The following is a 14,521-nucleotide window of genomic DNA, read 5'->3' as shown; positions in this document are numbered from 1 at the left end:
CAATACATTTTACGCGTCAGTCACTTTCATTACGTATGTATGCAAGTGGGTTTTGAGAGACTGTGACCCCCGCAGGATCCAAGGATCCCAGAATTTGGGTCTCTGTCTGTCAGCCTGTTCTCACGCATGTCGAGAGTTGTTTCGAGTGAAATTTACCTGCTGTGATTTATTCAATCAACTTGTGCTTTGTCCCAAAACAGCTCAGGCTGCCTTTATTATTTAGACATCCTTGTTGTCTCTGGCGAAGCGCCTTATGCGAGTTTAATGTCACTTGCCTGGCTAAAGCAGCTCGGCTGCCACATTTAATCTGCATAATTTTTATGAAAATTACGAGAAGCCATAAAACAGAGAGGTAAGTACATACGTAGCCAAAGTTTCAAATAGACAAATGAAATCTGTTTTAAGATTTCCAGAACCTTTAATTGCGGCAACACCTGGCCTACGAAATAAAAACTTAAATTATTATGCAATTTTTGAGAGATGATATTCATATCATCCTATTTTATAGGGTTTTTTTCTTAGATTTTAACAATTTATAAACAAGAACAACTGAATAAATAATTCATAGCGACAAAATCTATTTGAGTGAACTTAATTGACTTCTTTTTTCAGAAATATCATCTCGTATATTTTCATCTTTCCCATCAGGTCATGCATCATCATTTATAATTCTTATTCCTATTTTTTTCATTATTTAATATCCACCTATTATAAATTCCAGTAATCCACTGATAAAAAGAAATTTTAAACAAATTCATTTATTTTTTGTCTCTGTAGCCCTGACATTCAGCTTTAATTAAATGTCGCAGAGTTGAAAAAAAATGAAATCCATTTTCCTGCCACCTGGGAAAATATTTTTAGAGCTTTGTCCCAACTATCCGCAGCAATCTCCCAGAACAGGATTCCAGGACATCCAAAGCCACACCAGTGACCGGTGACTGGTGGTGGTGGTGGTATTGCATTTTGCAGCAAACTTTTTAATTAATTGCGCTGGCCAATTTTTCGGCGAGAGCCAAAAAGCTTTAATTGCAAATGAATGTCGGGAGGGGGGAATGGGATAGTGGGCACGGATAGTGGAGCGCACGAACAGCGCTAATTTTCTGCAGTCGAATGGACGGAAAAGCGGAGCAGAAGGGTCAATCAGTTGGCCATTTGGTTGGGCGGTGAGAGGCACGATGGCAGGGGTCGGTGTGGTCGGTGAGGGTGGTGCGGGTCGGACATTCCTGAATAAGGTCCGACAGTCACGCGCTCCGCTCGCCTCATGTTTGCTAATTTATGCGCCACTGCAGCCGCAGGGCGACGGTAAACAGCGAGTGGCAAAAACTTTTCCCCAAAGGGTAACGGGAGAGTGGAAATTGCAAATGGAAATGGGTGGTGGGAAGTGGGCGTGGGGGTATTGAGGCAAAAAAGGAGTCGAAACAGAAACAGGATCGTTCCTGGCTCCTGGCAACGCCTGTCATTGTTTTTCCAGCTCTTGTTCGCGCTTTAAACTTTTCCCGTAGCTTCGATTCCGTCCCCGCCCACATTCATTACATATTGAAGGCAGTCCTTATTCAGGACTCAGCCCCCGACCTGCTTGGCCGTCTCGACAGTTGAATGTTGCCTTATATTTCCTTCGGCCACTGCACAAAACAATTTGTCAAACAACAAGCGAAAAACTTTTGGCGAACAAAGGAGTGGGTAGGTGGCCCCCTCACATTTTCACTTATTATGAGGGACAGTTAACCCTACGACGGCACCCCTCCAGGATTAATAGAAAAAGTTTTGATTTGGTTTGAAGGAATTCATTCTAAACACTAAAGTTGGTAGGTTGGTAATTGTCACGCCTTATAGATTATTAGCGTATTTTGTTGGAATTTATTTATTTAATGTCAAAAATAAATTTAATAAATAATTTATTTATTCTGTGCCGCCTCGTTGACCGTCTATTCGAGGAGTTCGCCGTGTTTTTCGCCTGTTGCTGGAGCTGAATACACCTCTGGACAATGTCGCCGATGTCCCGCCTCATGGAGTCCGCCATGAATTCGTTGCCAGTTTCCTGAATCTTGTCCAGCCATTCCTCAGAGTGCGAGCGCAAATCGTTTTTCAGATCAAAAAATAAAAAACGTTAAATAAAACAAGAAAGGAAAGCTTACTTCGGACTTAAAACTACTACAACAACTACAACTTATATCATAAACATTTATTATTAAAAAAAAAAATTAAGAAAAAAAATTGTTTCTCGATTTTTTGAACCAGCTTAGGTGCAACCTATGAGAATCGAGGAGGAGGGCACTAGATTTTAATTAATTTTTGAAAAAAGAAAAAAAAAGAAAAAAAAAAGAAAAAAAAAACAAAATAAAAAAAAAATAATCATTTTCCCGATTTTTGGAGCCAGCTTAAGTGCAACCTATGAGAATCGAGGAGGAGGGCACTTTTTTTTAATTAATTATTTTTAAACATTTTATTAAATAGTTTCCAAATTAAGCCATCTCCTGGAAAGTTATAATACTCAAAAAAAAGGATACAATTTTATCCTTCATTACTGGTTGCCTTCCAGGTGCTCAAATAATTAGGCAATGGAAATATGAGTGTTTACATTTTAAGATTTATAATTTGTTAACTACATATGTTAAAACAAAGCTATGGCATTTCCGATCAAACCTATTAAACCATCGAATATGAAGAAGCTGTGACACAAATCAAATAAAACAAGTTTACGTACTTAACACTTGGGTGTCAAGGGGTTAAGCTGCGTTAAGTCTTCCCCCACAGGAGGGCGAGCATCTTTCAAATTCTTTAAAGTTAAGTTCAGTTAGAAACTGATAGGATGTGCACAAACTGTCGGTATATCCAGACCCCATGCCCCTTGCCACAAACTGTTTCGATTCAGACTCAACTCAAATATCAGGCATAGCCTTAGGGCTTTCGAGGCAATGACTAAAATTTGCTCGAGTTTGTTAGGTCGTTTTGTTCGCCAATTTTGTGCTGCCTGGCAAAAAAGTTTCTAATGCAATTTTGTTAAATATTTTTGCTGTGATTTCGTTTTGATGGGAAAGGTTAGGATGAGGGTAGACTGGGTGCCCGCTAAAAATAGTTGAGCAGCCAGCTACCAGCCACCACACGGATCTAAATGTCCTCCCAGCTCCTGGCATGCGGCAGTTTTTATTTCGGCAAGTGAAAAGCAAACTTTTAGAGCTGCCAAATTGAGTTTGGAAGTTGCAAACTGTCTCAACTGACAGGCCACATATATGGCTAATTCAATTTGAGGTAAGCGGCCGTGGGTGGCACTTGCTTGTGGCACGACCTGTCCACGCCCTCTGCCCGCCCAACTAAACTACAATAACAATTAGCATTAACACATTGATGACGCCCCGGCGTTGCGGTTTGTTTGCCTAGTTAATGTGGCCAGGATTTGCTTGCCAGGAACATGGCGCGTGTCTCGTAAAACGAGAGTAAACTTAATTACTCCTAGGATCTGCAACGCCAGCTGCCTGTTAATGCGGTTTTGTGGGGGAGTCCCCGAATGTTTTGTTTATTAGATGGCGCCCCATACAGTCCTTCCCACACACAAGTGTGCTCCTGCGGGTGCCTTCACAAATGTTTCACTGTAATTAAAGCACATATCCTTGTAAACATTAAACGGCCCAAAATACACCTCGAGAGCATGAATTGGTGAAGCCCAACCAACAAAGTGTTAGCCGCCTTGTGGTTGGGCAGGAATTAAGAAAACTGTCAATGCCAAAATGTGGACATAAATGAATTTATTCGAATGGTTTTATAAAATAATGTCTCAAACGATAAATTGCGAGCCGGTAAAACTCGTTGGTCGAGCTAAGACCATAAAGTGGCCATAATAGAAATTTTGAGACTCTTCTTGGCCAGTATATTAGGTTATAATGTAAGTAATTAATGGCCAAGTAGTGCCTTTTAGCTACAAAATTTTGAGATACATACTTTTTAAGTACTTTTTAAACTTATATTATTAATATGATATCATTGAAAAGGGGAAACTCGAATCTTAGATTATCAAACTAAGCTTGAAAGACATATGGGTATTTCAATGGTTGCCCAATTAACCCTGAACACGTTGCCTATTGTTCAGAATATACCATAAGCTCATTAAAAATGGATTTCGTATGCAGGGGCAGGTGACAAAAGCCATAAGTCTGCAATCGAATGAAGCAGTTGACGTGGAAGCGCCGGAGACCTTGACTGCAGCGGTACTGAGGTGCCAAGGTGAGTAGCCCCGCCCACTGGCCCCCAGACAGGCCAAGCTGTGGCTAATCCCTGCATTCTAAGTGAGGCAGAAGGACCCTAATATTCAATTAATCACATTATGCAGGCTGTCGACTCGCATTAGACATCCTGGCCAAAGTGCCCGGCCGGGTAACACAATAATCAGGCCGAAACGGTGCTGAATAGAGGCAGTGGTTCCAGTCTCGGCTTGTTATACAAATAACTGGTCGCCAGTCAATTAAGGCAACCGTCCGGCCAAGCAAATCCAACTAAATATTTTATTATGAGCCAGCGTTTGTCTTGATTATGCGCCAGGCCAGTTGAGGAAGGGGTGTGGCCGAGGGGGAGCATAACTAATTGAAAACTTGCAAAAGTTTTTCTCATTAATAATAAGCCAACTAGACCAGCCAGTAAGCAGTCCTGCCACACTGACTATTTGCTTTCAAGGCGGAGTCGCGTCGTGTCGAGTCTCGAGAACCACCGTGTCCTGAGTCCCTCGCCTCTATTTTCTTCTAAATGATTTAATTACTTATTGCAAGGCGCTGGAAGAGCTATTATTAAGTTGAATGCCCGCCAGGCCACACTAAACACGCGTATTAGATTAATGTTGTGATTACACAACCAGACCCATCCCCTATTCAATATAACGTCCAACCAACCTAGCCACCCCCTTTTCTCCTCACAGCCCTCGGTGTATTCTGGAGCGTTAACGAGTTGCAATCGCTTATTGCGTACTTTTTAGGATCCTTCGAGTGGCATTCCCCCAATTACCTTCCAAGGACGCTCCTCCTACTCATGCTGGTTTTCCGGCTTGGGGAGCTTTGACGGTTGCTGGTATTGAATTATGCATATTTCGTTGCCGGCAGTGGAGCTTGAACTAAAATGGTACCTTGAGGCATGGCAGGCTGCCCAGACAGCAATCTGTTGGTTTGTCACCGTCCGAGGTTGGCAAAATGGAATTATTACCTTAGCAAAGTGTTGATAAATCATATTTGCAATCAGTCTTTAATAAAGTAAATTAATACAAGAACACATACACCCTCCGTTCACCATCAGTTCTTTAGTTTGGCATTGAACGAATACGTTTTGCAATAATTTCTCCCTCCTTACCAACCGAAGCATATCATTATTTTGAATTTATGGTGCTGATAACGCTTTTTATATATACAAAAAAAATTAATAAAAATATCAAAAAAAATCCTTCGAGCCGGATTTGAACCAGCGACCTATGGATTTCTATTGCATGTTTCCAACTACAGTCCACCGCTCTACCAACTGAGCTATCGAAGGTTGAAAACGGTGGTGGCAAATCGGCATTTTGTGTATGCGTGCAAGCAAGACAAAAAATACGTGTGGAAACAAGCAGCAGATTGTTTCTGGGGGCGACTGTATATGCTATCACCCTATCACCTCCAAAGTTATTTTTAGAATTCATTAATTTAGTTGGGGCTATTGGATGCGTGCGTTTCTGTGACATTGACTCTCAAAATAGTATTGTTTCAAATGTAGTTTTTAAAAATTAGTTTGGACACAAAATTCAATGTAGGTCAAATGAGATTTGTTTTTATTTTCTTTAATTTATGTACATCAATTAAGACTTTTATTTCTGTTTAATACGCATTGTATTAATATTTATGCATTTGCATTTTTACTTTTTGCTTTAAACAAACTTAGCAGTTGGCTTGCGTTAACCCGATTCAGTAGGTAAATAACGCTTTATAAAACTTTTTTTAATATAAAAAAAATTAAAATATAAATAAAAATATAAATAATATTTATTAAATGTATAAAATAAAAACCAAAAAATCCTTCGAGCCGGATTTGAACCAGCGACCTATGGATTTCTATTGCATGTTTCCAACTACAGTCCACCGCTCTACCAACTGAGCTATCGAAGGTTGAAAACAGTCGTGGCAATTGTGCGTTTTGTTCGACAAAGAGAAGGAAAGACCTAAAACTATAGCGTATTTATGTTGTTGGGGATATTTAGATCTCACTAGCCTTTCTCTTACTTTCACACAAACCATCTGAAGGTCGTTGCAGTTCAAAGTGAAAGTAAATTGTCTGAACGAGTTCTTTTACTTTGAAGCATATTAAAAACGAAAGTAAACGAAACATTTTTTAAACAAAAAAATATGGTATTTTTAAAGTATTTGTTATGAAATATAGTTATTCATAGGCATTATTTTTTATTTTTTCCTAAATAATTATTGTTACTACGGTACTAACTTTAAATCATACTGATCGATAAAGCTTCCAAGCATGACATTATGGAGATAGCTCGAAAAGACACTCATGCTTATTTATTAAAAAAAATTAACGACAACAATGTAAAATTTAATTTACTTAATATTTTTTTTAAAACAAAAATAAATTTAAAATACATACAAAAAAATCCTTCGAGCCGGATTTGAACCAGCGACCTATGGATTTCTATTGCTCGTTTTCCAACTACAGTCCACCGCTCTACCAACTGAGCTATCGAAGGTTGACAACTATGTCCGCAAAATAATGTCTTGAGTAAGAGACATAACAAATGACTAAAAAGTCGCGATCACAAAACTTTTTTTAATGTTATTATTTTTATGTATTTATTTAAAATAAAATCTACAACTATCTCTTGTAAAAAGCATGTAACGCTCTTGGTACTCTTAATTTTTTACTCCTAAAATACAAATTTATGTAAAAATGTAAAAGAAACCTTTTTTAAATGTTTGTAAAGTTTGATTACATTAGGAAAGCTCTCTTAAAAAAAGGATTGTTTTTGCATCAACAACAAGGAAAAGATAATGAATGTACAGAATGGCTAGCTGTAGCCCAGAACCCCACCCCAAGGCTCCCCAATGCAATCAGCTCGACAAACTATAACAAATTCCTGGCCACTTTGCAGGCAAAAACTTTGACCAGTCCTTAGATGCTAGATAGCCCGACAGTGTCCTACCGGCGTCCCAAGGAATTCAATCAATTAGGTTACGTATACGCAACGTATGCTGGGAACTTGCGGGCGGCAAGAACAAGTGCAAATTGAAATCCATTACAGCCATTTGCCGGCTGAAAATTTGCGGAGGAAGAAAATAGTTAACAGGTCCAAAGCAAAAGAGAAACAAACTCAATTTTGAACGCTGGGAAGACGCAACAAAAATGTCAGTTTTAATTAAAAAATTACGGAAACTAGTTTGTCCAGTGATCCTGATGAAGGATGGTGGCAGTACTCATTTCATTATCTTAGCTCAACTCGGCAGAGGGGATAATTTTTAAGCTTGAGGGAAATATTACCCTTGACTAGGAGATCCTCCAGTCGTGCCTCAGTGCTAACGCGATAGCTTCGGAAGATCCTGGCCAGCAGCAGTTTCATTAACATTTGGGCATAGCGGTAGCCGATGCACATGCGAAGTCCTTTTGTGAAAGGAACAAACGCAAAGGGGTGTTGCTGCTGACAGTCTGGCCCAAAATGAGCCTCCGGATTGTAGGTTTTTGCTAGTGGACCCCACACCCTTTCATCCCTTTGCATATTGTATATATCGATGCCGATCTGGGTGCCACGAGGAATCAGAAATTCTTCATCTTCACGAAAGATTTCAATGTCCTGATCCGCCGAACGCAGTACCATAGGAACCGGTGAGAATAACCTCATGGCCTCGTTGATAACCATCTCCGTGTATTCGAGTCGTTGGAGCTGCTCTAGAGAAACACTATCATTGGATGGTAGTTCCCTTACGAGCTCCTCATGTAGCTTCTCCTGGTAGTTAGGATGCATCGCTAGGCAAAGAATCGTGAAATAGAGTGCTGTGGATGTCGTCTCGAAGGTCTGAAAGCCAGTCTAATTAGAAACTTATTAATTAATTTATCTCTTACTTACCGCTGCAATTGTTACATTAGCCTCATCCCTTACATCCTGCCAACTTAATTGACCGCGCTCCACGTGCTCCCGCACCTGCTCAATAAATATGGACTTGGACTTGCCCCTTGACTCGTTCGTTATCTGGTCTGCGTCAGTAGCATGGGGGGATACCACCGAGACAATAGGCTCAAGAAGCTTTAAAAAAAAGGTTTAGCCAAGGGCAATAAGATAATCTGATTAAAGGATTCTACCTGCTCTATGAAACCAAGAAGCACGCCAACCACTTTCTGCTGCTGACATAAAAGTCTAGAGCGTCGATAAATAAATTCCGGGTAAAGCCAAGGAGACAGCATCCTTTTTACACAAACTTCTGTCAAACTGTAATAATAAGCAAAGTCCTATGATTAATAAGCTTACAAAATGCAATTCATTTAAAAATTTTTAAATATTCCACTGTTTACTAACCCACTATAAGCCTCAAATATGGCAGTTGATCCATCGTGTTGAAAATTCATTTTTTTACCCATTGTTGTCTCTACAGAAAAATACTTATTTATTATAAGCTTACAAGGAAAACCATTACATACGGCATGCTGCTTCCAGGACAATTTTTTTGAGAATCTGATATATCTCTAGCTTCTTTCCATGTTGGATTCCCTCCAAATCCAACTTTTGCAACAAAACCTCAGCTTCTGCATTGAAGATAGGCAGGAAGTTGCTCAGAATCTGACGGCCAAAGGCAGGATTTATGAGGCGACGATGCTTGTTCCATCTGGGAGAACTGGATGTAAATAATCCATCACCTATGGCCGAACTCATAAATCGGTAGAAGTCGCCCTTGTTGGTGCAGTGAGTGGAATTAAAGATCTGCTCCACCGTATTCGGATCGTTAACGTAAAGGAAGCAATTGATGCCCATCCAGGAAATAAAAGGGGCCTTGAACTTCCGCGACAAGCCATCCATGTACTGCAAAAAGGCTATCGAACAAAAAAACTGCAGCTCATATGGAAATCTTCCGGTTTCGTCTCTTACTCTCGGGGTTCATCATTTGTAATCCCATGCCGATGAAAGGCCACCCGATGGGTCCTCTTAACTGCCAAGCGGCCTTGTAATACATCCGCCGGCTCCAAAGGAAGTACATCCACACCAGCAGCAGCCATCCCAAAAGAATGATGCAGGCCAGCATGTCGATGAACCTGGGTGACTTTGGTTTGGACACCAAAACTTAATTGCTCCACGCACGACGTTCGGAGACACACTGAGCCCAGACTGTCCCGCCCAAAACCTCCATTCAGTTTTCTATACGTAGGCAGTGACAAAACAATAATTATAATATATATTTTCGCCATTTGTATTTTAATAAACCATTTGCTTGGCTTTACTTCATACACTCAGCTGGTTCCCTCGATTTTTCCCTGTAAATCAGTTGGCAAGCTATCAAAAAAGGGTTGGGACCTATGCATACATGCACAGAAACGTGGTACGCCTAGGAGTAGACCCGGCTCGAAGATTACGCATTTGTGGCTTTAATGTGGTGCTTTCCATGCCCCCCACGTTGTGGGACGATTCTCGTTTGGGTGGCAGTTTTCATGCAAGTCGCGTGCCTCCAAAATTATGCGAGTCAAAAATAATATGCACCAAAGCTCATACCGACCAATAAATTCGCTTTAAACTCCAGAGACCTAACTTACAATAAAGTTTTGGAAATTAACTTAATAGATCCGAATTCCAAAGAACATTGTCCCTTTTTATACTTACTTTAAATTTTTCGAATGCCATCATGATAACTCAACAAAGCTCCCCGATTGGTGAGATAGGGTAGGGAGGGTAGTTTAAGTAATTGGAAAATTATTGGGTCAATGACTACGTCATATAGGTAGGTGTCTTCGACCATGTCCACGATTCTAATTAAGCATTAATTGAGTTTTTAATTGTAATTTTTATTTGCTATTCATATTTTTACAAATTTTCTTAATTGTGGTGTTTTGCTTCTGTTTTTTTATTTAATTCATTTTTTTGTTCAACAAGAATTGTTATTTTTATTTTTGTGTATTCTGCAATGATTTGAAGTAATTCCTCTCCGATTTATTAATTTTCTCCTTGGTTATTTTAGTGTTATAGAGAAGCCGGGTCCTTCATACATAGTTAGTAAAACTTAGTGCGCTATACTGTATATTGAGTGAGCGTCTCGGGGTCTCCTATAAGTTTTCATTATTAGGATATGGACCCGAACATCGGGATCCAGCAAAAAGTCAGAAATCTTTCACTATCTTCTTAAGTGTAAGCTAGGTTTAAAAGTTCGCAAATATTAATATTTTTGTGGACGTTGCGTTTCCAGTTTTGTCATTGGTTAGCTTTAGTTAAGAGTTTTAGGTTTTGGCTTAAAATTGTGGTTTCTTTTATATTTAAAGGCCATGATCAATGGAAGCCAATCATTTGGGGTTTGGTGTTTAATTTCAATTGGGACTGATTGCAGGATTGATATACGTATGTAAATACAATACTTGACTTGCGGTTATTTAATAGAATATTATATAAATATATGCCAGTCACATGTCCTTAGTATATCTACTGTATATACACAATCCATATGCCTAGCCATATCCTCTCAAGGGACCTAATGTTTGATTACTTTACAAATACATTTTACATCCATTTATTGTCAAAAATATTGACGACTCACGACGACTCAACGATTGCATTATTCCTGGCATTACACTTGAGTTACATATGGTTATTATATCTACTACTAGTTACATATATCAAAAGTGACCGGCCCAAGTGCTTAGGTCAAGTTTCGAGTATACCCATTTTTGTGATCAGAGGATTACACCAAACAATGCGGCCAAATAGCATGCCACAACGGTTGTATTTTTCTGCAATTATAGAAACTGTCTATCTTGTCGTATTTGTTTTCTGTTTTAAATATTTATTTATTTTTTATAACAAACTACCCGGGATTTTGGAATGTTACTCGAACCCAGAGCCCCGATAAATCGAGGATCCACTTTTGGGTTCTCTTGGGGTAAGTTAGTTCTCCGCTTATCAAAATGATCGATCAGCGTTACATGCACTCTTATAATTTTTATCTTTTTTATAAATTGTTAATTAATTTACATCGACCGGGCATGCAGTTGTCGATAAGCTGAACATTTTAAACCTGGAAAGTTTATGGGTTTAATAAAAATATATTTATACACACTTTTGTATATATTTCCGCTCTATTTGTTGCATTCATATAGGATTTTATTTCGCAAACAAACTTTGAAAAATAAGGGGAACTGCCGCAGGCTCTTGTTGCTTTCCTTACTCTATATGCAACCCGTGCAAATATATTATGCATGTATATATATGTATACAAAATAAACTTTGCTTTCACATTCGCTTGCATAAAAAAGTTAATCAAAAACATTGGCGTGGTCGTGTTATTTTTGTTTTCATTTTGAGACGGGGACATAGACGGTGCAATTGTTAAATTGTTTTTCTTTTTTTTTGCTTCTAGGGAGGGAATGCAATATGGCGATAAAAGCGTGGGTTTAAAAGCTAGGCTAAGGTTTATAAATGGCTTATGATTTTTGATTCAATTTAAATGGTTAGGCTCTGAATGATGAGCTTTTATCTTTTTATCTTTTCCGTTTATACTTAGGCACAATACATTTATTTTGTTTAATTGGTAATTTTCACATGACTTTAGCTTTTTATAGCTGTAACCTTTTCCTAATTATTTTCGCTCCACTTAAGTCTAATTACTACGCATAAAAACGTGTGTTGTATGGATGTTTCGGTGTTGTGGCTAATTATTTTGGGATTAATTTTGCATTCTTCTGCAATAATTTCAACTACAATTTAAACATTTCAGCCACTTGGCAATCATTTAAAGCTTTTCACAATCATTTTTATATGCAAATTATAAAATATAATAGGATTACAAAATCTGTTCAATAAATAATTCATACTTTAATTTTATTTCACGCTATGTTAACACATATTGGTGTTTCTGTTAGTTGGTACATGTATTAAACCTTTAATTTGTCAATTTTAAATTTTGTCCCCGTGCCTAGGGTTTTACAAATATTGCTTATGTTTCTGTTCCTGGTTAAATTAACGTAAAATGCATTATCTATCGTAATTGTATCATTAACAATGATACAATATTAATAGGATTTAAAATGCTGGATATACTGAACATAAAACAAATGCAGCAAATCGCTAAAAAAAATGTGGAGGATATTATTTGGGATTTATTTTTTTAAACAAATTTATCGCAAAGAATACCAAAGACAAAAAAATACTTTATGTTCTTGGGAAGAGGGGAGTTTGAGAAGTGCTTTTACTTTTACACAGTTTACTTACTATCAGCGCACACACTTTTTACTTAGTTTTGTTTTCGGTTTAACAAAATACACCCTACGTTTGCTACAAATGCTACAAAGTAGACAACAATTTAAATTTTTTTCCTCCTTGCTTCTGCTTGGTTCACTTTTCCTGTGAAGCTGCTCAATCTTACTTATATTATGACTTGCTGCAGTTAGGCGATTAACTTTCGGCCGGCTGATTAGCCGTAAACTGCGTAATGCCGTCGTTCTCCATTGACTCCAGGATATCGGCAACGTACACAGCCACATCGGTGTGACTAGTCTCACCGCGGCGAATGAAGGGCATCTCAAGTAACCGACTGTACTTCGGTCTATCGCTCTCCTTTTTAATTAGGCTACATAAAAAAAGTAGTTTAGTAAGATACGCTTTTAGTAATTCACTTATGTTCTTACCAAGTGTTGACAAAATCGACAAACTCCATTGAGAACTCCATTCCATTAAAAGAGGTCTTTAGTCGCGGAGGCTCGCCTTGCACAACCTAAAGTGATATTAATAAGGGTTTTATTTGTTTCATTTTTATCATTAATTTCATTGATATTAAATTATTATTAAATAAATAGTTTGCTTATGTTATCTGTTGTATTACTTTCTTACTTAATATTACTATTTAAATAGGGGCCTATATGCGCATTTATCTTACCTGGCATAGCTGCTCAAATACCGAATCCCATTTACGATAAGGGAAAGTGCCTGTAGCCACTTCCATTAGAGTTATACCCAACGACCATACATCACTGCGTACATCATAGCCTTTGGCACGTTCCGGATCAATACGTTCCGGCTGCAAAAATAAATAAATTTTAGTTAAAGCTCCAATTGATTCTCTGTTCCAATTACCGCCATATAGGGCCTGCAGCCAGCATCCCTAGTCTTTGCGATCGAATCAACCAGCTGACCCGAAATTCCAAAATCACATAGCTTGATGTCCCCGCGACGATGGAGCAATATATTGCTCGGCTTAACATCGCGATGGATAATCTTTAACTCCTCCTTCAGATAGTTCAACGCATTCACCGTAGCAACAGTAATTTTGGCCAGGATGGACTCTGGTATGTGACGCTGCTGCTTTTCGTATATGTATTTATAGAACTTATCCAGCGAAGTGTCCATCAGCTCCATGCAGATCCAACAATCGCCCTCTTTAAAGAGTGCTCCATAGAACTGTACAATATAGATGCACTCGTTTGACTTCATCACCACCTCGAGATCCATGAGGAGTTGTTTTTGCTCTTTTTCGTCTACGGTTGATCGAATACGTTTCACGGCCATTACTTTGTCTAGTTTCTTGAATATCATTTTGTTGACGGCACCAAAGGCTCCGCGTCCAATTTCCCCCTCATCCTCGAGATCGTCTGATGTAAAATGATGTGTGTTCGCCGGACCCTCGCCAAACTGCAATTTGCCACAGGCCTGCTGCCGGATTCTCTCACGGTGACGATCGGCTGCACTACTATTGTTGCTGGAACTTGAAACTGCAGCCGTAGCTGGGGCTACTGGTGGCTGCTGGGGAAAACCGCGGGTTACATTGTTGTGCTGCGATGAGGAACTTGAGCCGGAGGATGTAGATCCAGAGGAGGTTGACGAAGTGGACGATGGTGGATGTCGGATGCTAAGGTTGTTCAGACTTAACTGATCTGGCGGATTACGGGAGCGACTAGGTCCGGCACCAGCTAAAAGTAAATAAGTAATACCGTCTTATCTTTTCATGCGTCACTTATCCGAGTTGCTTTCGCATTTATGTATGTGTGCTTGTTTTCGTGCGTAGGCGGTCGAAAAAACAGCTACTTATACTTACTTGCAAACAAATTCTTCGGTCGCTCGGCCATAATAAACAACTTGCAAGATAACTGGCTTTGACTGTGTGTTTTACTTTGTCCTCTTACTGCCAAAGGACGTCCTTTTCTTTTCCTTCCTGAATTTTCAGTAAGCGCCGCGCCCCGAATTCAACACGTCGACTGGGGCTGCTAAAGGCGCAGGATACTTTAGGGAACAAGTCGCCTTTCCGCTGGACCCCAAGCAATTACTTTTTCAACACTCCAGCGCACATCTATGCACTTTTTCTTGCAAATTCGCTCGACATTTACA

General features: G+C 39.1%; 2 protein-coding genes and 3 non-coding genes across 6 annotated transcripts; all 5 read right to left on the bottom strand.

Annotated features, from left to right (window-relative positions):
- Positions 1 to 5,416: 5,416 nt before the first annotated feature.
- TRNAY-GUA (transfer RNA tyrosine (anticodon GUA)) lies at positions 5,417 to 5,508 on the bottom strand. Its single transcript is given in 2 exon segments — positions 5,417 to 5,452; positions 5,472 to 5,508. It is a non-coding gene; the product is annotated as a tRNA-Tyr (tRNA).
- A 516-nt stretch (positions 5,509 to 6,024) lies between these two features.
- On the bottom strand, positions 6,025 to 6,116 carry TRNAY-GUA (transfer RNA tyrosine (anticodon GUA)). The gene is given in 2 exon segments: positions 6,025 to 6,060; positions 6,080 to 6,116. It is a non-coding gene; the product is annotated as a tRNA-Tyr (tRNA).
- A 497-nt stretch (positions 6,117 to 6,613) lies between these two features.
- TRNAY-GUA (transfer RNA tyrosine (anticodon GUA)) lies at positions 6,614 to 6,706 on the bottom strand. The gene is made up of 2 exons: positions 6,670 to 6,706; positions 6,614 to 6,649 (listed from the first exon to the last, which is right to left on the bottom strand). It is a non-coding gene; the product is annotated as a tRNA-Tyr (tRNA).
- A 631-nt stretch (positions 6,707 to 7,337) lies between these two features.
- Positions 7,338 to 9,297, bottom strand: Cyp313b1 (Cytochrome P450 313b1). 2 transcript variants are annotated; one of them, XM_017254723.3, is made up of 6 exons: positions 9,092 to 9,297; positions 8,647 to 9,036; positions 8,525 to 8,594; positions 8,311 to 8,437; positions 8,078 to 8,254; positions 7,338 to 8,026 (listed from the first exon to the last, which is right to left on the bottom strand). In XM_017254723.3, exons 1-6 carry the CDS (start codon positions 9,243 to 9,245, stop codon positions 7,439 to 7,441), a joined length of 1,506 nt encoding a protein of 501 aa, XP_017110212.2. In that variant the 5' UTR covers positions 9,246 to 9,297; the 3' UTR covers positions 7,338 to 7,438. The 2 variants fall into 2 exon arrangements, with proteins under 2 accessions (XP_017110212.2, XP_070137480.1); XM_070281379.1 differs by having other exon boundaries at positions 8,647 to 9,052; positions 9,092 to 9,182.
- A 681-nt stretch (positions 9,298 to 9,978) lies between these two features.
- On the bottom strand, positions 9,979 to 14,459 carry Mkk4 (MAP kinase kinase 4). The gene is made up of 5 exons (XM_017254724.3): positions 14,232 to 14,459; positions 13,274 to 14,106; positions 13,077 to 13,217; positions 12,829 to 12,914; positions 9,979 to 12,770 (listed from the first exon to the last, which is right to left on the bottom strand). Exons 1-5 carry the CDS (start codon positions 14,260 to 14,262, stop codon positions 12,596 to 12,598), a joined length of 1,266 nt encoding a protein of 421 aa, XP_017110213.1. The 5' UTR covers positions 14,263 to 14,459; the 3' UTR covers positions 9,979 to 12,595.
- Positions 14,460 to 14,521: the final 62 nt, after the last annotated feature.

This window comes from Drosophila bipectinata, chromosome 3R (genome assembly GCF_030179905.1).
Source record: "Drosophila bipectinata strain 14024-0381.07 chromosome 3R, DbipHiC1v2, whole genome shotgun sequence".
Taxonomy (NCBI): Eukaryota; Metazoa; Arthropoda; class Insecta; order Diptera; family Drosophilidae; genus Drosophila; species Drosophila bipectinata.
Note: the sequence above shows the minus strand (reverse complement) of the source record. Positions and strands in the feature narration are given on the sequence as shown.

Excerpts from the sequence above, each read along its gene's own strand:
- Cyp313b1 (XM_017254723.3), bottom strand. The coding sequence starts at position 9,245 with ATGCTGGCCTGCATCATTCTTTTGGGATGGCTGCTGCTGGTGTGGATG. Across the intron at positions 8,438-8,524 it reads ATATTTGAGGCTTATAGTGG|TTTGACAGAAGTTTGTGTAA; the intron begins GTTAGTAAACAG and ends TTATTATTACAG. Across the intron at positions 8,027-8,077 it reads CTAATGTAACAATTGCAGCG|ACCTTCGAGACGACATCCAC; the intron begins GTAAGTAAGAGA and ends ACTGGCTTTCAG.
- Mkk4 (XM_017254724.3), bottom strand. The coding sequence starts at position 14,262 with ATGGCCGAGCGACCGAAGAATTTGTTTGCAA. Across the intron at positions 14,107-14,231 it reads ACCGAAGAATTTGTTTGCAA|CTGGTGCCGGACCTAGTCGC; the intron begins GTAAGTATAAGT and ends ATTTACTTTTAG. Across the intron at positions 12,915-13,076 it reads TATTTGAGCAGCTATGCCAG|GTTGTGCAAGGCGAGCCTCC; the intron begins GTAAGATAAATG and ends ATATCACTTTAG.